The 25,682-nt window shown below is 42.0% G+C and overlaps 1 protein-coding gene across 2 annotated transcripts in view; it reads left to right on the top strand.

Annotated features, from left to right (window-relative positions):
* The window catches only part of efna3a (ephrin-A3a), a 64,559-nt gene extending 39,475 nt beyond the window's left edge, over positions 1 to 25,084 (top strand). Inside the window, exons 2-5 of one of the 2 annotated variants that reach the window (XM_031296054.2) lie at positions 13,540 to 13,841; positions 14,112 to 14,177; positions 15,912 to 15,989; positions 22,707 to 25,084. In XM_031296054.2, the coding sequence (XP_031151914.1) occupies positions 13,540 to 13,841; positions 14,112 to 14,177; positions 15,912 to 15,989; positions 22,707 to 22,825 (565 nt within the window). In that variant the 3' untranslated portion in view covers positions 22,826 to 25,084. The remainder of the gene's footprint in view (positions 1 to 13,539; positions 13,842 to 14,111; positions 14,178 to 15,911; positions 15,990 to 22,706) is intronic. The other variant, XM_031296055.2, reaches the window with a different exon arrangement.
* Positions 25,085 to 25,682: the final 598 nt, after the last annotated feature.

Genomic DNA, 25,682 nt, shown 5'->3' with positions numbered 1-25,682 from the left:
AGCTGGTAACAGAATGGAACATTTAGCAGCTAAAGAGCCGGATATTTCCCTCAGGAGTTGATGGAGACAAAAAAAGACAGAAATTAGAGTGATTATTGAATTTGCTAGATTGCCAGAAACACAAAATGATTGCCAATGTTGCTCTGTATCTGCTCAATAAGCCAGTGTTTTTAACACGTTTCCCACAACAATTTATAAAGTGACGATATATTATTGTGTTTACAGCTTGTTATGCTGCCCCCAGGTGGCCAAAAAATCTAAACAAAATAATCACGTATAAAATAGTCAAACTGAGGTTCAACCATTAAAAATTTCACTAATATTTTTTTTTTTTCATTTTTAATTACAACCTGCACAACCAAAGAGAAACTTGCATATTTGTAGAACAATAGGATGATGCCATAAAGGGATGTTAGATTTTTTGCCTAGCCCTATTGTTGGCTGCATAAAAGCATACCAAATTGACTTTCAAAAAAAGGTGGTGTAGTTTGTGAAGCTTTAAACAAAAGCAGAGAATTTGCATGTGCTATATGACCCAGGTGTGATTGAGCGCGTTGATTTAGTGTTGTATGGTACCTGAGCACAGTAGCTCGAGCAGTAACCCTCCTGACTGATACGGTGAAGGCAGTGAGCCTTTGAGGCGCACAGATTCACATCGGACATGGCTGCCTGAGCCATAAGAACAACTCCATGAATTATGAAAGGGCACAAGCCCAACGCTGGGCTGCTGTCAGAGGGGCAGAGATGGAGGGAGAGTTACACATTGTATTTAGATAGAAAGATAGTGTAGAGGGAAGCAAAGGGGAACAAATGAAGGAGAGAAAGATGCACTGGCACAATAAGAGAGGAAGATAAAGCCTGCATGTGTAGTGGAGTGAGAGGGTGTTTGTTTTGGAGTGAGAAAGGAAGTGTGTATGCTTGTCTGTGTATGTCAGTAAGATCGAAGTTGCATCCTTCCCAAATCTAACCAGCTGCGTAACTATGCCATTGGATTTAGGCTCATCACTGGGTCCACAAAGGCAACATTTTCACACAGACATAACATACACCACGCAGGCTTTGTTCCAGCCTCTTCAAACAGTTTTCACTGCAGAAGTGTGACTGCACGGCACGGTAGATCTGCTGCCCGCTATTTCCAGACCTCGGCAGAAAACAGAGGAGAGACGGAGACAGGGGATTTTTTTTACACCAATTATCTAATGTGTGATCTGGGGGACTGGCTGCCTGTCATGTGCAGCCTCTGGTTTATTCTGTCTTTTAATCTTTCTAGTAATCTTTTTGCCACTGCTGAGCCGGTGTCACAGCAGTGAACTCCAAGACAAGACAATTCCATTAGGAGATGGCATGAGGGGGCATTCATTAAAGGCCCCAGCCAGATGCTGCGCTGCATATCGAACGGAGGTAGGGGGGCGTTTGAATTAGATTTGATTCCTCAGGATAATGTATTGTGCCTCATCACAAAGTTGTTCCAGAAAGGGGGTTTCCATATTCAGGAGGAAGCATTGTAGCAACTGAGAGAGCAGGTGGATCTCCTCGAGTATCATTGTGTGGTGCAACAACCTCCCTCCCACCCCTTTGAGCCATCTCTCATTCTGTTCCAGGTCTATCACACCGTAGCCTTCTCAGTATACGCTCTCAACTGTCCACTCAAATCTTCTCTCAATCTATCCAAAGTGTTTCAACAGAAAACAGTACAAACGTGTTACATTGCATCTTCCTGCACCCAGTTCTCCCAGTCTCCCTCTTCCTTCACTGTCTGCATGCATTACCAGACAGCAGCTGTGCTGTTAGAATTTTTCCTGAAGAAGTAAAGATGCTGAAAGATGCCTCGCCTCTTAAGAATGTCTCACACCAAATGCTTTTAGACTGCTCCCCTCTTTATCTCCTCGGTTACATAAGTGCCTATATGTACCGGCAACCTTCACAATTCATAGCCTTGGGAGACGGAGAGTGACGGAAGGGAGAGAAAAGATATAGTGGGAGGCAAAGAAAGTATGAAAGAAAACACAAAAGACAGAGAGATGGGAAGTACAGGGGTTAAAAAAAGAACAATAGAAGCATAGGAACTGCACAGGTGACGCAGAGGAGATAGAGAGGAGCGAGAAAACGCGGGCTGCAGTCAGTCAATTATTCAGAAGAGAACGGTCCGTTGTATCTTGGGAGATGCTTTGAACATGTCTGCCTGGCATTACCTGCTAATGGGCCACAGATTGCCATGCTACCTGAGCACACTCCCCTTGTTTCCCCCCCCCCCCAGTTGCTCTTTCTCTCCTCCTATACAGGCTCTTATCAGTGCTCTCTGGTGGAACGTGTAAATAATTACTCCATGACCACTCTGCTGTGCGAGCTGGAGGGTTGTTTGCACAAAGAAAAGAGGATATATTGTAAAAGGGCGACAGGTTATTTTAAGAAAATGGGTGAATTATTTATGGAGGCCTGGTCAGAAGTGTTTGTGCATTTGTGCCTCGGTATGTTAGTGTATTCAGGGACATCACAAGCTGGAAATGACGTAATGTGAGGGTGATTATGCTGTGTGTATGTTGATTGCATTTAGCCTCAGTCATCTGTGTTCAATTTGCTTTGACGTTACTTTTATAGTTCTGAGAGTGCACAAGCGTGTGTGTTTTGTGGTCTGTAGGGGGGGATGCATACCTACATGAAACCCTGCAGCAGCAGTTGCCATGGCTTGGAAATAAAAGACCAGATTATTCTACTTGGCATCCATTAGGTTGGCACTGCCTAAATATCGTCCAGTCTAAATCTGACCCAGAACTACTTTTCTTCATCTTTCTTTCTTCTTTTCCACCTCTCCCCCTCTCCCTCTCTCCTGTCTTTGTTCTCTTTCCTCTTTTTAGTTCTGGCTGATAGAGGGATATGTGTGCCAGCCCAGAGTAAAGGCTTAAAGACTGAGTTTTTTTTAAAGGGTGAACACCCTACTGTGGTTGACTTCCTGTGAGAGAAGTCGAGCCTCTCACACACTGAACTTCAAAGCAACTTTATAAAGATAATAGAAGTGGCTGAGTTGTCCCATGGCGCCCAAACATCTCTGTGGATTTACATTTGTGTTATGTTTTACTTACATGTTTTACCTGCACGGCTGTTCAGATGCTTAATTTGTCCGTTAATTTTTTAGATGCATGAATGTCAATGTCAATTTATTTACGTATATAGCACATTTAAAAACAACCTAGGTTGACCAAAGTGCTTTACAAGGTAAAATACAACAATAACACAATAATTCAATTCAATTCAATTTTATTTATAGTATCAAATCATAACAAGAGTTATCTCAAGACACTTTACAGATAGAGTAGGTCTAGACCACACTCTATAATTTACAAAGACCCAACAATTCCAGTAATTCCCCCAAGAGCAAGCATTTAGTGCGACAGTGGTGAGGAAAAAATTTCTTTTAGGGAGAAACCTCGGACAGACCCAGGCTCTTGGTAGGCGGTGTCTGACGGTGCTGGTTGGGGGTGTGATGAATACAGTGATATATCACAAAGAAAAATAATAAACGAATAAAAGGTAATAATATCTTTCCTTAGCTGGAAAGAAAGGCCAAAGAAAATAGATGTGTTTTAACAGTGCTTTGAAGTGTTCATGAGTGGGGTTGGTTCTAATATCAAATGTTAAACTGTTCCACAAGTTAGGGGCGGCTACAGCAAAGGCTCGATCACCTCTGGTTACGAGCCTGGTTTAGAATACTAAGCTGTTGTGTGTTTGTGAACCTGTGAACCCTCTTTCTTAAGTGTGTCCTCTGCTCTGTCAGTGCCCAGACAGTTGGAGATGGGTGAGATAAGTACTTTGATCTTGGACATGGCGACAGCGGGCTAGCGGGAGCTGCCTGGCACCCTTGCTGAAGGCGTGCTGTGGAGAATTCATCTTGATGAGAGCTTCTTTTGTGTGTCCCAGCCTTTCTGCTATCACGCTTTCTCTCTGTCTGACACTCTCTCTCTAAGGCCAGCACCCTTTACATTTAAGCAGCAGCACAAAATAGAAATTGGTGTGTTCTCACAGGTAATATGTCCAGTCTGTGACAACAAAAAGGGCTGCATGGCTTTAATTGACAAAAAAATCAGCCCACACTTCCAGTCATAATCAATTCAAAGTGAAAAGATATTGATTGTTAAAGGAGAACTCCGGCCAATTTTTACGTGAATCTTGATCGTTATAAATATGCGCGTACTGTCGATAGAAAAAAAACTGACCCAAATCGGTGCTACCAAACTGGAGTTGCTGCAGCTACGTCTAGAGCTCCCACTTAGCTAAAACGGCAGTTGTGGGGGCATGTTCTAAAGAGTGCCTTTGTGCCTCTTACCAGACAGAAAATGCAATTAAAATGTCTGTGCAACATGAACAGGACCTTTACGTGACAACAAGATGCGTTTTCAACTCAGACACCTACCCTGTCTCGATCCTGCCGGTAGCTAGCTCGCCCTGCTAGCTGCTAGCTGCCGTCCGGGATGAGTGTGTTCAGCCAGGCTTCGGTGATAATCATTACGCAGCAGTTCCGTGTGTATTTGTAGCTCATCCATTTTGTGTGTGAATGCAATCGATCTGGCGTTGGTGAGTAGGAGGCTTGTTAGTGGCGATCTGTGTGGTAGTTCCATTAGCTGGGCTAGCAGGCCTGACCAGCATCCTTGCTTCTGCTTTCTCTCCCGTCCCCGCCTTCGTTGCCTGCCGCTCCTGACAACAATCCACTTAGCGCCCGGTGGTCTGGCTATGTCCTCCAGAGGACAGGTCATGCCTTTGCGACGAAAACTTGAAGGCACAAAGGCACTCTTTAGAACATGCCCCCACAACTGCCGTTTTAGCTAAGTGGGAGCTCTAGACGTAGCTGCAGCAACTCCAGTTTGGTAGCACCGATTTGGGTCGTTTTTTTTTCTATCGACAGTACTCGCATATTTATAGCGATCAAGATTCACGTTAAAATTGGCCGGAGTTCTCCTTTAATGTTGACTGTATAGCTTCAGTGTCATTTCAGCTAATCCAAGAATGTATTATAACAGATTCATTAGAACATGTACAGTTTTCTTTACACATTTTAAATTTTCACTTTTCTTTTGCCAGTTTTTATCTTATTTACACATAATTTGTTGTTTTCTGAATTTAGACTTAAACTGTTTTTCACTCCATAATGCAGCAGACACCCTATGGGCATGAGGTCCATTCATGGAAGGTACTAAACAGATGTTTAGCAAAAGAGCAAACAGAAATGTTACGTACAGAATGCAACAAATATGGTGTTGGAATTACTTTTGTTTTGAAAGAAATGAAATTGATTTGAAAAAATGTGTGTTTTTTTAAATCAGTGCTTTGTCATGTGATTTGTTGTAGGCACTCATTTTGGAAGATGAACAGAACAGAGAAAACATCAATTTTAATCTTGTTTGCTATATACTGGGCCGTTGATATCATACGAACCCGTTCCTGAGAATGTGTTGCTGAACACATACATAAACACACACAGTCATTTTCCAAAGTTGGTGCGGTCCATTATTCATGTATGAGGTACACTTATGTGGGAGAACAGACTGTGTTGGATGAAGAAGAGAGGAGAATGAGTTGTGCTTTTCATGATCTGACAACATCATTCTCCAAATCCGGATAAATAGTGAATGAGAGGCAGGATGTGGATGGATGTGAGACAGTAAATGAGAAGAAAGCAGATGTGGGCAATCAAGCCTTTAATGGTGAGGTACAATTAGAGCCTCACCTTGAGAGAGGTGGACCTTTGTTATCACGGCTTGTTGCAGGATATAATCACACCAGGAAGTCAGTGGGATGGGTGACTTTTCAAGACTAGTCGTGACCGCTGTTTGACATAAACTCGTAATACCTCTGAAGATTTTCTGTCATTAGGAGAAGAGAGGTTCCCATTATTTTTTCACATTTCCCCATTTTTTTCTCTTTTGTGTGTGTGTGTGTGTGTCATCCATGCTGCTTTTATAATGAAAATGTCAACAGATCTTTGGACATTACAGAGAATATAACACGTCTATTTTAGCCACTCAAAATCCCAGTTGCATTAAACTAAACCACAGTCATTAAAATATGGAGTTTAATTGCTGGATTGGAGTGCTCACTAAAGTGTAAGCAGTATTGCTGCCAGTCTGAGTTGCCACACCAATGCAAAGCCCAAAGCACAGGGGCCAACTACAGCCAGAAAAACATTCCCAAGTGGTCCTTGGAAACGTTTCGCTCTATTACAAGGAAAAAAAGACCCCTAGTGGCATCTATTATAGTTATTTTATGCAAAGAGTCTAGCTGGAGGAGAGCCACGGTTTAATATTCAACTGTGTCATCCATATTTCTGTTTGATATTTAAACTTCCTCTGTGGATGTCTAGAAAGTAAAGAGCAGCTTAAGCCACATAGATTAATCAATGGAATTTATGCCTGTCCATATTTCCTCTCAACGAGCTGGCAGCAACCCATAATGCTTTGCAAGTGATTTAATCAGAGATTGGCGCTCTGGCAATGGTGTTATTATGTTGATCATGATCAGATTTTGTTTCCCTCACTGCAACAATTCAAATAAGAATGCCCATTGAGCCGACTAGCAAACACAAAGTGCCCTTTGTGTCGGGCTGGTCTTTTTGCTTCACGACTCCTTAAACCGGAGCGACCCTGTTACATATGTGAAACGCATATGTGAGCATTTCAACCACACTTCCAATATTGTTTAGTTTTAAAGGGTAATATTGGTATTTTTCAACCTAAAAACAAGCACTTTTAGTGGACGTACATTGAGAGTCCGCATTTTACCTATAGGATTACATTGAAGCTCGGTTTGCAGCTGCTGGTTACAGCATTCTAGCTTAATACTGGACCAAATTCAAAGATTTTTGTCCACACAAATGTAAAGACACAAATGTATAGGAAAATAGGGTCCAGGTTGAAAAATACCGAAAGGATTGAGGAGGTAAAGCTATCCAGAATTCCACAAGAAAAATGCTGAAAGACACATTTCAGCATACATGAATAACACATATAACTTTGTGTATCACATAGTCGTGAAACAGTTAGTCAATAAATGGACAAATGTGAGGATTTGCTGTTTATCATTCTTAATTGAATTTATTTGGGTTTTGGACTGCTGGTTGGACAAAGCAAGCAATTTGAAGACGTTTCCTTGGGCTGTAAGAAATTGTGATAAAGCTTTCTGATGTTTTATAGACAAAAGGATGCATTAATTAATAATAATTAAAAAAGAGAATAACAGACGGATGAAGCCTTTGTATCAGATGTTTTTTTTTCTGAATTGCTATAATTTTCATCATCTTGGCTTTTGGACCCACCTTTGGAGGGTCCAAAAGCCCCATATTGGGAACCTTGTGTGTATTTGTGTCTATAAATCTACTATTAAACTATAAATCTATATATTATATATAATATGTGACGCTGATGCCCCTCTCATAGGTGCATTTGCCTCTGTTAAGTTGGCTAATACCTTACATTTCTGAACGGGTCCCTCTAGCTCCTTCCCACCCACTTTACTAAAGGCATGCCCGTAGCGAGGCTGGGGGAAACGGAGACACCAAGCAACTCAACTGCAGGGTGAAATAGTGAGCAGATAGTCTGTCCTTTAAGTGAAAGATCCATTTTTCAGCCCGTGTCGGCAAGAATCTGCCCTGCAAGCTGCCCGATGCTGTTCTTTAGCTGAGGCTGCACCGTGACCTCCCAATGAGAGGGGAAAGTAAAAAGACTTCACTAATAGGAGATCAATAAAGTATCACTTTAAAGCTGAAATCAATAACTTTCTGCATGTTCAAAATATAGCAGCAATTGAGCGTTTAATGCTGCGCTCATGAAGTTGTTTCACCTCATTGTTGTTGACATGCAGAGTAAATGTCATGACAAGCCGACATCACCACAAATGTATTAATTACTGAAGTTATTAATTCATTTTAAATTGTTGGCATTTCTCAGTAGAGCAGAGAGTGAAGCACTCTGAGAAAATGATGACAATTTTTGATTGATTTGATTGATTTTTTTTTTTTTAAATCACAACTTGTGAGCCTTGGCCTGGTGTTTAGGTGATCGTCTTAAAAGGTGTTGTAGCTGTCCAGGTGTCCTTGAGCAAGACTTGTAATTTCTTCAGCAGAACTATGCTGTAGGTGGTGTAGCTGTACAGGATTGCTCCCAGTTGTAGGTTTCTGTAAATGTTAAAAAATGTTATTGCAAGGAAATGTGTCAGAGCTTCGCAAATGAGAGAAGCAAAGGTGGAAGGCTGGGGAATAAGCTGTTGGAAGGTTTATACAGGAGTGAGTAAATATGACAAGGTAATGCCCCTCAATTTCTCTGAGGCCAAAGTGGACAGAGGTTGTGGAGGAAACTGTTGGATGACTCCCAGTGGTCTAATAGTCTAAGAAGAGAGTTGCAGTGTTTGCCTCTTCCAACAGACTAGCTCAGCACTTGTTTCTCCCTCAATCCTCCATTTTGGATCGAAACATTGTAAACCCGTTAATTGTGGCGTTAACTCAATCAGTGACGACTCACAGGAGATAGTGTGTGTGTGTGTGTGTGTGTGTGTGTGCGCGCGCGCGTGCATGCGTGTGTGTGCGCGCGCGCGTGCATGCATGTGTGTGCGCACGCGCATGTGTGTGCGTGTGCGCTCGCATGCATGTGTGATGGTTGTCTGTGTCCTTTGTGCGCATGTGTGCGTGCACAAGTAATGAGTTTTGGTGCTGAGGTACAGAGAAAAACAGCAGAGCCCAGCTTGTCCCTGCCAGGGGACTCGATTGAAGGAGTCTTGTCGGTGGTAAACAGACGATTCGCAAATGGCTTTTTAGTCACGCCATTTTGCGCATCGGTAGTTTAACCTCCTGATGATTGGGATGTTGATTACCCCAGAGAGTGTGTGTTTTAAGGTCATCAATGATCCCACGCTGACCTCATCTTTACTGAGAGCAGCTTCTACAACTAAAACTAAACTAAAAAAACATAGCTGGACAGTGACGCTGTAGAGATACGAGATTTTACATAATTGCTTTAATAAAAAGTTTAATTAACACATTTTTCATGGCAGCCATCTTGGAAAGCAGTAATGACAAACAATTCAGACACCAAAAAAACACCTTGTACTGTTAATTAGACATAGATTACTTACTGTTAGTGTGGTGGGTGTGGTGTGGGCGACAAGAGCATTTACGCAAAAGTCGATTCCTCAAATGCAATCATACTGAGTCCATGGTGCTGTTTTTGACACGGAAAAGCTCTGTTCATAATTGCTTCATAAATGTACAACCAAATAAAGCAAGTTGGAGGACAGATTGTTGATATCTTTGCAACCAATGTTTTGCAACGTTATAAGTATTGGAAGTAATAAAAGCACTTTGCTTTACAAGTTATTTAGCTTTCATGTGACATTTTCATTTTCCAGTGAGCAGCTATGATATTATTCCATAAAAGTGAGCCTCTAACATTTCCTGATATGTGCATTTGCAAAGTAAAATACTGATATCATCGTATTCTTTACTGTGCCTATCAGCATTAATACCTGAAGTTTTGAAACCCACAAGTGTTTTTTTTCTTCCACAGTCAGAAGTATTTTCTGCTACAAGGTTGGACTATGTTTGTCAAAAGCAACAACTTGTCTCTTCCAACTGTTTTTAATGGATTTTTGAAAACAGTTGGAGCCTCTGGCAGTAATGTAGGGAGAACCTGCAGCAGAACAAACTAACTTTCATGTCAGTGGGGGGGAAAGAAACAAATACAATTGCACTGGTATTATTTTCGTTGAAAGTCAGCAGCGCTCATGCTTCTGCTTTGATGCTATCTGGCAAAATTAATATACAGAAAAATGACAGAGGACCTGGATTTGTTTTAGTTTTAAGCTCAGTCAAGCAAAACACGACATGATTGGCATCACTCATGTGGAAAGTGAGGGAAATATTTCCTGATAATTCCTCACTCTTGTTACTAACAACTTAGTATTTATGGTGTTATGGTGTTTTATTTTTTTACTACAGGAATTATAGATGTTCTCTGTCTGTAGAAGATGCTCTGTTTCTGTCACGGTATGCTTTTAAGTCTCTTTAGCTTTAGCGCTACCTTACAGTTGTTATTTATTGATACCGCCAGTATTCTCCAAAGACTCTTTTTAGCGCAGATGTGAAAGGTGCAGTGGTGCTATCTTTGTCTTCCTCGCTTGTTCCCCTCCTACCCCCACCTCCTCCTCTTTCCCTCTCTCTCCCCTGCTATCTGCCTCCCCTGGCAGTATTCACCAGCCTGTGCAGCCTTTACTAACTAGCTGCGCATTCCCACTCATAGGAAAATGATGATGAGACAGCAAAACCAGCACAGAGACAATGCATAGCGGAAAGAGAAGGACAGAGTTGGAGAGGGAAGGGGCTGCAGGAAAAGGGAGACAACGAGAGAATGAGAGCCATCAGTCTTTTTTATGCACTTTTACCACGTATATGTTTATCCCCGGGGAGCACTATGTCTCTGTCTAGGCCTTTGACTCCCGTTCTGTGCCTTTCTCTTTGTTGTCATCATTCAATGCATTTTCCTTCCTCACCCATCAAACCCCCCCCCCCCCCACCCACCGTAAGTTATTAAATCTCCTCTCACCCCCTTCTTCTGTTTCCTCTCTCCTCTCCTCCCTCCATTCCTCTCTGCCCTGCAACCTTTCTCTCTTGTGCGACTAAGTGGACTGCTTATATAACAGCATACACCTAGAGGGACTCGTCTCACCCAGCCAGCCTGTTCTTCTCACTCCACTCTTTTAGTCTCCTTTTTTTCTCTTCTGCACCACCTTACCTTCTCTTCCTTTTCCTCCTCTTCCTTTCTTCTTCTGCTTCTTCTATCGCTGACTTTACGATAGGAACAAAATATTCTCCTGCTGTATTGCTACATCTACTGAGGCAAAGTGAAAAACAAAACAGTTGACAGTAAAGTAACAGAGTCGCATGTTCATCTGGGGCTGAACAGATTAGTCGAACAGCAGAAAATGAATCAACAACAATTTTGATAATCCATTTCCAGTAATTAAATTAAGTTATTTACCAAGAAAAAATAATAAAAATTCCCAAATGAGCAGCTCAAAGGCTTTTTCTGTGTCTTGCATCACTGTAAATTGAATATCTTTAGACTTTGGATTGGACAAAACAAGCAATTTGAAGACGTTACTATTGGCTCTGTGAGATTGTAATGTTTATTTTTTTCTACTTCCTGACATTGTATGGACTAAATGATCAATAAATTAATTAGATATTGATAATGAATCGTTGAAGTCATAGATTCATTCCCCATCTTGTCCACTCAAGCCAGATGGATGCACCAAATAAGTTATTATTGTCCATTTCAGTAGCCGCTCATGTATAGTACATGTCTTTTTTTGTCTCTCCAGCCAGTAAAGTCTTAAAACATGAACCTATGCATTGACGCTGGTGAGTTAGCTGCATTTGCTGTAGCCTACTGTCTCAGTAGCACCCAGCAGCGTTTTATCCATAGATACGATTGAGTGCTCAAACACAGACCCACATACACTCTTCCTCCTGCTTTTGCTTCCTTGCATTCAGGTCCTCTAGCACGCTGCCATCCTCTCACCTATTTCTCAATGACTGCATCACTCTCCCGACTTTTTACACGCCACTTGCATCCAGGATTCTCCTCATGGCATGTTTTTATATTCAAAGCATCCTCTTTCTCCCACTTTCATCTTAGGTCTATCTGCTTACCATTATCCCACACCCATTGTACCGCTTTATCTGTCTCTGCCCCTCCGTTCTCCCCCCATCTCAAACTTCCTCCCCTCCTCCACCACCAACCCCCTTCTCTAAATATAGTTCCTTTGAAGCATAGCTGTGTTGTCTCTTCTCGCAACACCGCAAGACAAAAGTCTGTCATCTCACATCTAAGCGGCAGGGATCGAAAGCACAGATAAGATTGATGGCCTTAAAAGAACTCTGGTTAAGAGAATTGATATTCATCTGCCTTGGCATGTGTGTAAACGAAGAGAAGAGGTGGAGATGAGAAGGAGGACGGGAGTGAAGGACTGGATCCAGAAAAAAAGAACCGTTGTAACGCCATAGCAAGAAAGATAGCGAGACAGAAAGAGAGAGAGGAGAGAGGTGTTATGACTTTCTGATCCACATTTTGTAATTGAATAATAATCTCTCTTGAGGCCTGACCCAGTAACGTATGCATGTGTGCGTATAGTTGTGTGAGCATCTTTGTGTGTGTGTGAGCACAATACATACACAGTGAGGGATGGTTTTGTGTGTGTGTGTGTGTGTGTGTGTGTGTGTGTGTGTGTGTGTGTGTGTGTGTGTGTGTGTGTGTGTGTGTGTGTGTGTGTGTGTGTGTGTGTGTGTGTGTGTGTGTGTGTGTGTGCGTGTGCTCCTTTGTATGTGTGTAACAGAAAATGTGTAGCGGTAGAGAAAAAAATGAGTGCAGAAAAGAAAGAGGGGAGGTTTGCTATTTAAACATAAGGCAGTGCAATACCTCCACCTACTGGTGCAAATGGGTAATTACAGCTGTAGTTGATGCATGTTTCACATCACTGCAGCCCAGGACAATTCCCATCTCATCAGCTCACCTGCAGGAGCCCTTCTAATGACTTCTACTTTGTCTAATTACAGATTGTGTAATTTACATAATAAGCATAGTTAGTATTATAAACAGTGAAGATCACAGCGTGGCAGCTGAATGCGAAATCATATCACATCATCGACTCAGTTGTTCAGTGAGGAGTCTTGAATCAGCTGTGCCATTATGTACGACACACACACACACACACACACACACACACATACATGCTCAACCTTAGAGTGGCCTTCCTTACCTGCTAACAGCCTGCTCGTCCATCAGCGGCAGTTGCCAAGGGAGCTTGGGCCATCATATGTACCGTGTACAGGCCGGTTCCCCTGCGGCCAGAGCATACATCGCCACTGACAGGATCTCCTTCCGCCTCAATGAGCCGGCCTGTAGCTGGCTCAGGGGAAGAGACGGGAGTGCAGATTATCATTCTGAGCACTGTTCTCAGCACTCGCCCCGAGGCATTTAGTGAGGAAGTGTGTGTTTTTGCAGCGGAGGGAGAAAGGTATAATAGTTTCTCTCTTGAAGAGAAGAGGGTGTTAATGTGCACTGAGGAAAAGGTAGTTAATTGTAAATGTATTTGAGAGGTTAAAAGAATAGTTCAACATTTTTGGGAAATTCTCTTATTTGCTTTCTTGCAGAGACAAAGCTGAGCTTAGCATAAAGACTGAATACTGCGCCAAACAGCTAGCCTGGCTCTGTCCAAAGGTACAAAATTCACCTGCAAGCACCTCTAAAGCTCACTAATGTTATAAGTGTAAAACCGACAAGTTGCAAATTTATGGGGTTTTATGTGTGGGATTTCCTGGAGTCAGGTTGCCTGGCAACCTCATGCTGGCAACTAGGCTCCAAATGTTAAACTAGTGCTTAACAGATAATTAAAATAATTCATTATTTGCAGCCCTAGTTACTTATCCACATTTCTGTCTGTCTTTCCTTCTTTCTTTATTCCTCTTGTCCTTCATCTCCTCTATCTGTATTTTTCATTCAGGCTACGGAGGGAGGGATACACGGTGCAGGTCAGCGTCAATGACTACCTGGACATCTACTGCCCGCACTATAACACCAGCCAGCGGGGGACATTGGAGCGCACCGTGGCCGAGCAATACATCCTCTACATGGTCAGCTACCGTGGCTACCGCACCTGTGACCCCCAGCTGGGCTTCAAGCGCTGGGAGTGCAACCGACCCCACGCTCCTCATGCCCCCATCAAGTTCTCTGAGAAGTTCCAGCGCTACAGCGCCTTCTCGCTGGGCTACGAGTTCAATGTTGGCCAGGAGTACTACTATATCTGTGAGTCAGGCAGCAAACGCTGGTTTATTGTGATGGATAGAAAAAGCCTGAGAGCGCTGAACATCCAATATTTTAATATCTTCCCTTCAGCCGCTGTCACCCACATGTATTGATAGCATGTGGGGGCTACTAATAGATTCTGGAAGTTCAGCTGAGGACAGGCAGCTGCTCAGTTCCAGAGCTGCAGTTTGCACAGCTGATTGTTGAGGGTGGTGTGGCCTGCAGAGGGCACAATGTTGACATGTTGTGTGTGTTTGCTCTCTGTTTCAGCCACGCCCACCCACCACCACGGCCACAGCTGCCTGAGACTGAGGGTCTACGTCTGCTGCTCCACTGGTGAGACCCAACAACTTCCTCTTACTTCCATAGGTCTCTTCCACTCATTTCATACCATTTCCTCTCTTTCTGTGTCACCTCATTTCCACTTTGCTTTCCCCTCCTATCTCTTTGTATCTCCCAAACACACAGAGAAACAGAGACAAAGAGGCAGAGAGAAACACACAGAAAAACTAAGATCTGACAGTCTTGTCTCAGAGAGAGGCTTTTCTGCCGTGTGGTGTCTTGGCGAGGTTTTGATGATGGCGTCTTTTCCCTCGAAGCAGCGCTTTGATGGCTTAATGTTATTCTCTGTCTCAGTGCTATTACAGTGATGCTCTATCTCTCTCTGTGAACGACATGCTCTCGTGAAGCCGCACAAAAGATGTAAAAGAAAAAAACTGATGCAGCTGCAAGATTCAACTCTGTCTCTACACTCATTCTCTCTCTGTCACTCCCCCTCCTCCCTATCCCCCACTGTCTATCTCTTCTTCGCTCTTTCTGGCTCTCTGATGCTTGCCCTGTATAGTGTGTGTGTGTGTGTGTGTGTGTGTGTGTGTGTGTGTGTGTGTGTGTGTGTGTGTGTGTGTGTGTGTGTGTGTGTGTGTGTGTGTGTGTGTGTGTGTGTGTGTGTGTGTGTGTGTGTGTGTGTGTGTGTGTGTGTGCGTGTTTACCCTGGTAGCCTGCTCTCTCCCCTGCAGGCCTTTGATCAGGGAGCCCAGTGCTGAAAGCCTCCCCCCTTTCCTCTAACCTTGTCAGCACTAATACATCCCACACTCAGGCCAGTGTCAGCCCCTGTGTACACATCACCGTAACACCCACCACCCCATCCCAGTGTCACGGCAAATCTATTGATGTGTCTACCATGCCTCCATTTGCTTCTGTGTGTTTGTGTGCATCGCTGTGTGTGTGCGAGATGTAGAAATTAAAGCATGTGTGTAGGTCTGCACATGGCAGTTTGACGGCTGTAAATCTTTTTAATGTGTGTGTGTACGTGTGCATGAATGGCAATGTGTGCATTGGTGCATTTAGTCAGTTTACAATCCGCAACCTTTACTCAGCAAGGTCATTTTAACAGCTTTCTATCAAAAAGCTGTTGATTTCAGCTGCCTCCAGACCGGTTTTATTTTCTCTGCGTGTCTCCCACCTTAACTCTTATTTTAAGACTTTAAGATAACAAAGAGATGTGAATAATCATAGCACATGTTTTACATCTGCAAAGAGCTGCAACTTGATTGCTACCAGCTTCTATGTAAATTCTTCGTGAATGCTCTTTCATCTTACTAACTATGTTTCAGAATCACAGGCTCACACAAACACACATATTTAGTTTAAAAAGAGCAGAAAATACACAGATGTATACACATGCACATCTACAAACCCACACACATCATTCATTCATGGATAATTTGGCGATGCAGACTTAATGTTATTCTGTGTCTAGACGAACAGTAAATGTAAAAATTATTTCTGTCCACAGGTTCTAAATGCTTTTAATCTTCACATAGAAGTCTGGATTCTCAGTCCAGGATTTCTTTATGCTTTCTCAGTGACAGGGGCACACCAACTGCTCCAAACTCTGCTATATCTGTATACAATTTAGTGGTGCCAAAAAATTCACATTTTTCCCAGTCTTGTCATTTTAATGAGGTGTTTTCTCTCCCGGTCTCTCCTCCCTCTCTCCTCCTGCTTTTTATTTCTCCCTCTATTTTCTTTCTTTTCTGTCTTTGTGTGTACATGCGGTGTGTTTCTCAGTTTCCCAGGCAGATGATGACTCCAGTCAGACCTCTCCCGAGTACACAGTCAGGCCAAACATCAAAATACACAACATTGGTGAGTGATTTTGAGTTGCTGAAAATGAACAGCAGCCAATAGCCAGATGCGGGTCAATATTTGGCTGAGGCTGCAAAGCTTGATTTGTGTCCCAATCATTGTGGAAAGGAATCAACCATTTGTTAGTTTTAGTTTTTTTATTCTATGGTTGGCAAAAGAAAATCCACAGCAAATAGCTGGTTGATGAGTAAAACTTTTTTTTTCTGCTTTTGAAAATGTTATATGGGTAAGACAGTGAACAATACAACTATTGATTCTGCAGTAGTGACACACTTACCTTCTTACATACTACATACTGCATTTACGGGCATCTGTGTAAGAACAAATGAGCTCACTTAACCCAACAGCATGAGTATTGGATCAGTTCGACACTTAAATTAAATTATCAGAATGGTATGTATTACAAAGAAAAAACTAAAACTTTATCTCTTTCAATGTACATCACACACACACACACACAAACACACACACACACACACACACAGGTAAAATGTACGCAAGGTCAGTAAAGGTCTTGTAAGGAATGAAAGGTTCCTGTTTGCTAAAGAGCAAACATGTCAGAGAGCAAGTCAATTGTGCAGCTGAGTGGTTACATAAACCCTCTATTTTTCTTTCTCACAAAAGCCTCTTGCCGGGAATCATTTAGTTTGCTTGTTTCTCGGAGCTGTGGGCAGTCTGTGACGAGGGCTAAGAGAGTGTGACCTGCCTCAGATGGAAACTGAGACCAACAGAGATGGAGCGAAGAGAGCTCTTGAGCCATCAGCAACGAGTACCTTCAGAGAGAGAGAGAGAAAGTGAGAGGGCAGAAAAGAGAGAGACAAACATACAGGGAGAGAGGGAGACAGAGAAAGTCAGAGAGATAAAAGACAGGAAGGAGGCAGTGAAAGAGAAATGCAGCAGGAGAAAGCCTGGCAGAAAGATGGACAGATGAGAGAGAGAGGGAGAGAGAGAAAACAGTCAGATAAAGAGATAAAACCAGAGTGGGGGCAGAGAAACCGGGTTGCAGAGAGAAGGGGCAGAGGAAGAAAGAAAAGCTCAGTGGTGGGCGAATTGCTCAGCAGTAACTCCAGCTCAAGCTTACGTAGAATTTAATATAAAAAAAAACCCATACACACACTGGCAGGGAATCATAAAATAAATCATAGCCTCTAGCATTGTGATGCATTTTGCTGAATACATTTAGAGGAATAACAAAATCCAGACACACAGATGTATGCACACACACACACACACACACACACACACACACACACACACATACATACATACATACATACACACACACACACACACACACACACACACACATACTTAAATACAACTGGTACCCCTGATGGTCCTGCTGACCGCTGGACACCCACTCTCTGACTCACCCTCAGGTCCAGCCCAGCCCACAGACTGGCTTTGCATCAACAAATCTCTCCCTCTCTCGCTCTCTCCCTCTCTCTCTCTCTCCCCACATATGTTTGGATTTGCTGTCATCCTCGTTACTTTATTATTAGATTTGCTTCTATGTCACATGATTCTATGTCACATGATTATTTAACAGGGTGTTTTGAGCATAATTCTGGTCTATTACAACTTGTAGTTTTCAGCCATCATTTCTATGGGTAATAATAAGGCTTGGGGATCAATAAAGTATCTATCTATCTAGGCTGTTAAGTTAGTTCTGGAAACGTTGTGACCTTGCTAAAGTCAGAGAGGGCAAGAAACATGAGCAGTAAGATGATTTAAAGAAACACGCCGACTTATTGGGACTTTAGCTTATTCACCGTATCCCCCAGAGTTAGATAAGTCCATACATACCCTTCTCATCTCTGTGTGTGTTGTAACTCTGTCAGAGGCACCCACCGCTAACCTCGCTTAGCAAAGATCCTGGAGGTAACTGGCTCCAACTAGCCTACTGCTCCCAATAAGTGACAAAATAACGCCAACATTTTCCTATTTACATGTTGTGATTTGTATAGTCACAACATGTAAATAGGAAAATGTTGGCGTTATTTTCTGGGCTAAGCGAGGCTAGCGGTGGGTGCATCAGACAGAGTTACAATACGCATGGAGATGAGAAGGGTTATGTATGGACTTGTCTAACTCTGGGGGATACAGTGAATAATAAGCTAAAGTCCCAATAAGTCGGCTTGTTCCTTTAAACAAATCCCTGGGTCAGCCAAACCTACCTGGAAGAGAAAATGGAGGCCAACAATACAAATATTACTCAAGCTGTAATCATCACAGTTTATCATTTGTGAAATGAGCTGCTGCCACCATTTGCAATCTGCAGTGCTTGTGAATCATTTTTGTGAAAGGGGACACTGTTGGCTTATTTACAACCTGCCAGATAATCTGACTCACTTGTCTTTGTTGCCCCATTAGAACGTGTTCCATATCTCAGTTATTACTTTGAGTCTATTTTGTAACATAAACTACAAAAAGAAGACCCAAGTTGTAATAAACCAGAAGCATCCTGTGAATTGACTTGATTTATCTTTTTTTTAATGATTTTAATTTATTTTCCAATACCTTGAAACACACATCTGTTCTATATAGCAGAATAGCAGAGATTAGTTATAGTAGAGCGTCTTATAATGAACGGCTTATTGCCACAAATGTGCTACAACAGTTCAGCATCTGTCTTGCTGCTTGAATTAATCATAACCATATAGTTTCCTGCAGCAATGTTTAGTATACTCTGTGCATTTCTCCATCTGTGACTTGCCCTTAAACACTTTCCTCCTATATTGAGTGTCTGCAGCAGTAGAAGGGCTAAAGGCTGCAATATAAATAAGGTGGTGGACCAGAAAATGCAACCGTAAACAGACCATTTTAAGATGCATCAATAGGCACCAGCACCCTTGATTCATCTGTTCTGAACGACTTATGTGCAGATTTTCTCAAAATCAGTCATAAATATAGTTGTGATCCACCAAGTAATCCGAAACACTTCATCCAACATGTGCAGTCTGTATACAAAGAATAATTGACACACTGCTTTAAAAACAGCTTTGAGGCTGATAGCAGCTGCAATGCTTTAGTAGCAACTTAAAAGGGTAACTATCATTTTTTTTCAACCTGGACCCTATTTTCCAATGTTTTTGTTTCTAAGTGACTGATGGGAACAACAATCTTTGAAATTAGTCCAGTATTAAGCAAGATCACTGCAGTCGGCAGCGGCGAAACAAGCTACAATGTAAGTTAATAGGGCAATTGTCCAGCATGTATTTACCTTCACAAAAGTGCTCGTTTGGCCACTGACAGGCTCAGATTCATATAAGTGTCTGACAACATTATGGAAAGGATTTTTTAAGGAGGTCGACCTTTCTGTTAAAGAGTAAGATCCTTTTCTTAAACATAAAAACATCCGCGAAATTGCGTTCGCTAAACCCAGCCGACTCCATGTAAATAGACAGTAATTTTAGCATCGTAAAATACACTTCATTCCAACCATCACAACTTTAGTGTTGGTTGAAATAAACACATAGTTTACCGATTTCCATCTATCTCTGAAGGGATCCTTTCCATAATGTTGTCAGACACTGAGCCTGTCAGTGGCAAAACGAGCACTTTTGTGAAGGTAAATACAAGCTGGACAATTGCTCTATTAACTTACATTGTAGCTTGTTTCGCTGCTGCCGACTGCAACAATCTTGCTTAATACTGGACCAATGTCAAAGATTGTTGTTCCCATCAGTCACTTAGACACAAAACATAGGAAAATAGGGTCCAGGTTGAAAAAAACAGTAGTTACCCTTAAAGGAGACATATCATGCGAATGTTTAGGTTCATACTTGTATTTTGTGTTCCTCCTAGAACATGTTAACATGCTTTAATGTTCAAAAAACACATTCTTTTTGCTCGTACTGTCTGTCTGAATATACCTGTATTCATCCTCTGTCTGAAATGCTCTGTTTAAGTGCCTGTCTCTTTATGCCTCCCTCCCGAAAAGTCCAGTCTGCTGTGATTGGCTTGCGAGAAAAATATGGCGCACCTTTGCAAAGGTAGTTCTCAAGCCGTGGGGGGAGATTCTCAGATGGTTGGGTGGGGGAGTATATTCTAAGGAGCCTGCATGTGGCATTGGAAGGGGAGTCAAATCTGAGTGGCTTGTTGAATCCCATGTTTTCTGATCTAGGTAGCCCACAAAAAACGAACTGGGTTGTCTTATTTCACAGATTGTGGGTTGGTAGGCACTCCAGATACTCAAATGTATGTGCACAAGGACTAAAAAAGTTTTCATGATATGTCCCATTTAACAGCCTCTAACACTCTTCATTTTCTGTCTTTTCTTGGGCCGAGGAGTTCTTTTTTTGTTGTGTTCTAACCAATCAGTTGTGAGGAATGTATCCATCACGATATTTTCAATTGACACACAAAAGCTACGATAGTGGTTGCTAGGAGCAATTAAGTTCAGGTTTGTCAAGACATTTTCATATTAAACAGTTGTTCACTCTTTTTGTGATCTTACAAGAACTTTCAGCTGCATCAATCTCATCCACGCTTTTTGTCATTTTTCTGTTGCTCTATGTCATGGTAGCTCTAGGTAGGTATGAAGAAAGATGGCATTAAGCCAGTTGAATTTCCTTCACACTGTTTCACCTCCCCCACTGACCTATAGTGCAGTAACCATACATGACGGGTCCATCGCCTCACGTTGTTCACGCATCACTGCGAGTCTACCATCGTGGCATAGTTTGCGCGAGGATTTATCAGACCAGACAACCTTCTTCCACTCATGGACAGTCTAGAGCTGATGTTTCTTATCTCACTGTAAATGCCTTGGGCGATTACCGCAGACAGGAGAGCTACCCCGTGTGCTCGTCTGTTGTTATACCCCATACAGACGAGACCGCACCAGAGCGCTCAGAAATTGATTGCTGTATCCCACAATTGTACTGTGATGTTCAGTGTCATACTGTGGACCTTTGATAACTTGTTATGGCTCGAGGCGCCTGGCGTCCCCCACATTTATCTTCCAAAGGCGGCCTCCCTAAATAGCAAGGGTTTTTATGAGGTGCATATTGTACAGCTTTGTAATTGTCAAAGCTCTTGGCACCCACAAATAAAGTCTGTAACATCACACAAAATGAATCAGTTCATCTGAAGAAACTGTGGAAATGCAGCTGTAGCTGCATGTTCATGTTTGTGTAAAAGTAAGCGAGAGCTCACTTCTTCTGCAGGCGCAGGGTGTCTCTTCTTCTGGTCACTGAGTCTGCATTTTATTTCTGGAGCCTCTCTCATTAAACCTTTTGGAGAGACAACCCGGGTGGTGAGAAGGCCCCGCAGTGACCTGTGAGCATTACCTGAGGCAGTGCTGGTTTACATTCTCCCTTCTGCCTTGACTGACTGTTTTCTGTTTGGGTTCATCCCAGTGCACTGCGGTGTGAATGTTAGTGTTGTGTGTCATCGCCGCAGACAGATGCCTTGCGAACTCTGATTTGGTCACACACAACCAGGACAAACCAGAGCGGTTGGATGGTTTGCTCTCAGACAGAGAAGGCAACAACAAAATTCCATTCATTCATCAAACATCATGTGATTGTTGTCTCTATCTGTTATCTCTTATCACCACCCTTGTTTTTACTTGCAGCCAATTACTGTCTCCATTATATTTAGTAAACTCTAGGCAAGGCTTTAACGTCACCGTGAAACAGCATTTTGAAGACATGTTACCTCCTTAATTTGATGTATTTCCTGTTGAAAGCCAGTTTGATTTAATGGAAGATGATATGCCCGCTGGAACTTTAACGCACTGGGACATTATGATGACAACATAATAAAGTAAAAGTGAAGGGATTTTCATAGACAAACACAATCTTTTTGCTGTTTTGGCACACAATTTGTCAAATAGATATATCCTTTCTTGTATCAAAACAATCAAAAAGTATTTTTTCATCTTTGCAGTGTGATTTTAAGCTGTTAAACCTAAATAACTTCCTAATGATTAAATATAACATTAGTTTGACACATCTCAAGGCTTTACATTTTTCCATCACCCCTCTTCTAAACATACATCTCTCTTTCATGTCTGATGTGGGCTGATGTGACTCACGTCAAATTGCAGCTTTCCTCTGACTTTGTTGGATTTCTCTATAGAAAAAAACTGTTTTTTCTAACATCTCAATGCCCAGCTGTATAGTTGTGTAAGCAACAGAGCTGTTTGGCTCCTTTTGCTTTATTTTGGCATGTAATAAACCTCTCGATATAATAAGAAACATTTTGTCAAGACCGAGCATAATGACTCACTGTAATCCACTTTTTACCGAATATTACAAAATGTGTTCTTCCAGCTCTTTCACCATCTTTCCCCTCCAGCTAATGTTCTGTTGTGTCTAATCAATGGCAAGGCCATAGTAATTTGGTTTGATTGAAATCCCTCTAGGATAAAAACATCATTAGTGTGAAAAGAGGAATACATGAAAAAAAAAAACAGATCAGAAATAAAAGTGTTTTTAATTTTCCATCCCACGGAGAAAATGGCCATATGTACCAGTGCTGATGATAATTGGTGGTTTGTTGATAATTGCGTTGTGTCTTTTTTTTCTGCATGTGTTATAGCACAATTTGCATGCATCACACACTGCCTTTAGATTGATGAATTAATAATGTAGTAATGGTTTGTTTCCTTCTGTCTGGCACACACACACACTCCCTCTCACACTTTCACACTCACGTTCTTCTCTTTTCTCGCTTCCTTATTTTCTCTTTCTGTGACTTTCTCTCCAGATGAATTTAACCCTGAAGTTCCCAAACTGGAGAAAAGCGTCAGTGGCAGCAGCCCATCACGTGACCGCCTTCTTCTTACCGTGGCGATGCTGCTCGTGTCTGCTGTCCTTTTGTCCTAGCGACTTGTCACCGTGAGTGACACCTCATGCATAGCTGGGACCGCTTTGTATCCACCAAGTTGTTGTAGTAAAAGTTGGCAGAAACACAGGAGAGGATAATGCAGAGGTGCAACAGAACCACAGTCAAAGGGGACACAGAAAGGAAATCCTTGAACTTAAACTTAACTAGAATTTTAAAAAGGAGAGGCCTTTTGCTGTCATATTTACACTAGTGTATTTTGACACTCCATGTGTTGATGGACATCATTATCATATGAATACCACAGCATTTCATGCCACAACATGGAGACCATTCCGAATTGAACTTCTGTGCTGCTGTCATGCCTGAGAAAGTGGACTTGTAATAAATTGGATGTAGACTACACACTCTTATTGTAGCATGGATATAAAAATCACATGAGGATTTTAAGCTGCACTGTTCAGCTGATGAAAGCAACACTTTTTTGGGACTGTAAGCTTTGAAAAAGGTGGCAAACCTGGAATTTGCAGTGGATTTTTAGGCCTTGAACTATGGACTAGGAATGCAAATGTTTACTCGACTTAGATGTAGTTAAGAGCAAGCTGGACTCTAGAACTGTACTGATCTTACCTGGGTTATACAGGATATTTATATAATCAGTCAGCGATGAGAAAAGCTGCCATTATCCTGGACATTGAAGAATGTTTTCACACTGGTGTGAGGGAGCTGCTGGTAATAACAACCCAAGGTGTTTCTTAAGAAAAGGGAAAGACTTTGTGAGGATATCCACAGGCCTTTCAAGAAACCATTTTCACCAGACATCAAAAATACCCCTGGCTTTGTGATAGGTACAGATGCAAAGCCTGTGTTTTTTAGAAGATAGCGAGTGTCCTCTTAGAACTAGTCCTTTGTCTGCATTTTCTGCCTTCACACTTTAACAACCCTAGAAAAATACAGACCCTGGACTAGTAATTTGACGGCACTTAGACATGGTAGATGTGTGTAGATGCATTTACCTTCAGCACTTCGCATAGATTTTCCGGATGTCAAACCTTTCTCCTCGCAGCAATCAGCCGAGTTATTCAGAATACCACTAATTTACAATTCTCAAAAACCTCTCTCCGCAGCAGGTTCCCTTTTTAATGCCAGACAAACCAATCTATTCCTTTTCCACTTCAGAGGTTCCCAGTCAATCAGTGCTGATGGCCATTACAGCAGTCACAGTCACCATGGAAACGACCCCATACAGTCGCCAGAGTGCGGCAGCAGGTGCCTGAGGAGAAATTGTGCTATGAGTCTCAAAGTAACGCTGCCGCCATTTTGTTAAAAAAAAAAAAAAAAAAACACGTGAATGTGCAAATAAAGAGAAGTTCACTTTTTTATATTGTAATACCACATAGGCTGGCAAATAATCTGATTACAATGTTGTGCTTTTTTAATTTATTTACTTTTCAAATGTATTTATTTTAACATTAAAATATATTATTTATCTACCTAATTTATTAATGTGCATTTGTAGGCCTTTGCTCAATAAGCTATTGTGCCATTTTTTTATTCTTTTTTTTAAACAGTGGAATTTTTACTGCAGCATTTTGCTTGTGTAGATAAATAAGCAGATGTAAGCCTGACAAACAGAGAGGGTTATTGGTTATGACTAATCAGTAGGGATATACACTCAGTAACCCTACTCTCATGTAACAGATACCGCTAACCAGATTGTGTTGCTGAAGTGCATGTCATAAACCAACTGTGAATGCACAAACAGAGTTGATGGAAGAGCAGCATTCCTCAAGTGCTGCACTTGCGAAAACGAAGGCGTCTGCATTGTAATGTATATTTATAATACATGCTGGTTATGGAATGTGTGTGTGTGTGTGTGTGTGTGTGTGTGTGTGTGTGTGTGTGTGTGTGTGCGCGTGTGCGTGCGTGCGTGGCTCTATCTGCCTGCTTTCCTGCGTGTGGAAGCGAGTAAGAGAAAAAAACGTGCACATTTGTGTGCGTATGTATGTAGAATGTGTTTGTCTGCGCTTTTCGAGTATGTTGCATTTAGAAATTTCGTACCCGTTAAGGAGTCGTTTGTAGGATCTGAATATGCAAGTGTGTATGAGAGAATGTGCTCTTCTGTAATGTTAGTTTACGTTACGGGGTTTGGGAAGCGGGCAAAAAGCATTTACTGGTGTTGAAGACAACCACAAGAAACGTGTTTACCTTTGACAAGATTGAATAAAAAAAACAAAAAAACTGTAAATTGATCCAAGAATGATTAAAACAATGCCAATTAAAGTCTTTTTGCAAATTTACTTCTGGGTTTATTTATCAGTGTATAACAAACTGAATGCACTGTTTCTTTGCCTCTGCCCATTTCTTTATCTTGACAGTGACTCCTTCACCTTCACTCACTCTGCACTCACTTCTGTTTGTTTTTCTTGAGCACTACTTGAAGGCAATGCTCTCCCTCTTTCTCTCACACTCCCACTTTTAGATCTGTTGGTTGAACAGACAGCACTCTTGCTGCACATTCACTTTCTTACACAGCCCATCCTTACAGCACCTCGCTTTGGTTTTTGCAAACACTTCTGCCATAAAACATAATGACAGCGTGGGGGGAAAGTCACAGCTCCACATCTCCCACTCTATCCATCTCTCTCTCTCTCTCTCTCTCTCAAAAAAACGAAAATAACACCTGCAAGCCATTCATGTCTCCACAAATCTGTCTCCCTCCATCTCTCCATGTCGCTCTCCTTTCACTTTGCCCCTGTCAGCTTCTTTCTAATCTTTGTACGCAGAACAGAAAGAAGCTGACAATGGGGAGGGACACATGTCTCAGATGAACCAATATCCATGTCAAAAGGGACGGAGGGAGCAGATAAGATTTTGTCTTTGATCTTACACATCAGG

This window comes from Sander lucioperca, chromosome 16, assembly GCF_008315115.2.
Source record: "Sander lucioperca isolate FBNREF2018 chromosome 16, SLUC_FBN_1.2, whole genome shotgun sequence".
In the NCBI taxonomy this organism is placed as follows: domain Eukaryota; kingdom Metazoa; phylum Chordata; class Actinopteri; order Perciformes; family Percidae; genus Sander; species Sander lucioperca.
This window is presented reverse-complemented; position numbering and strand designations above follow the sequence as displayed.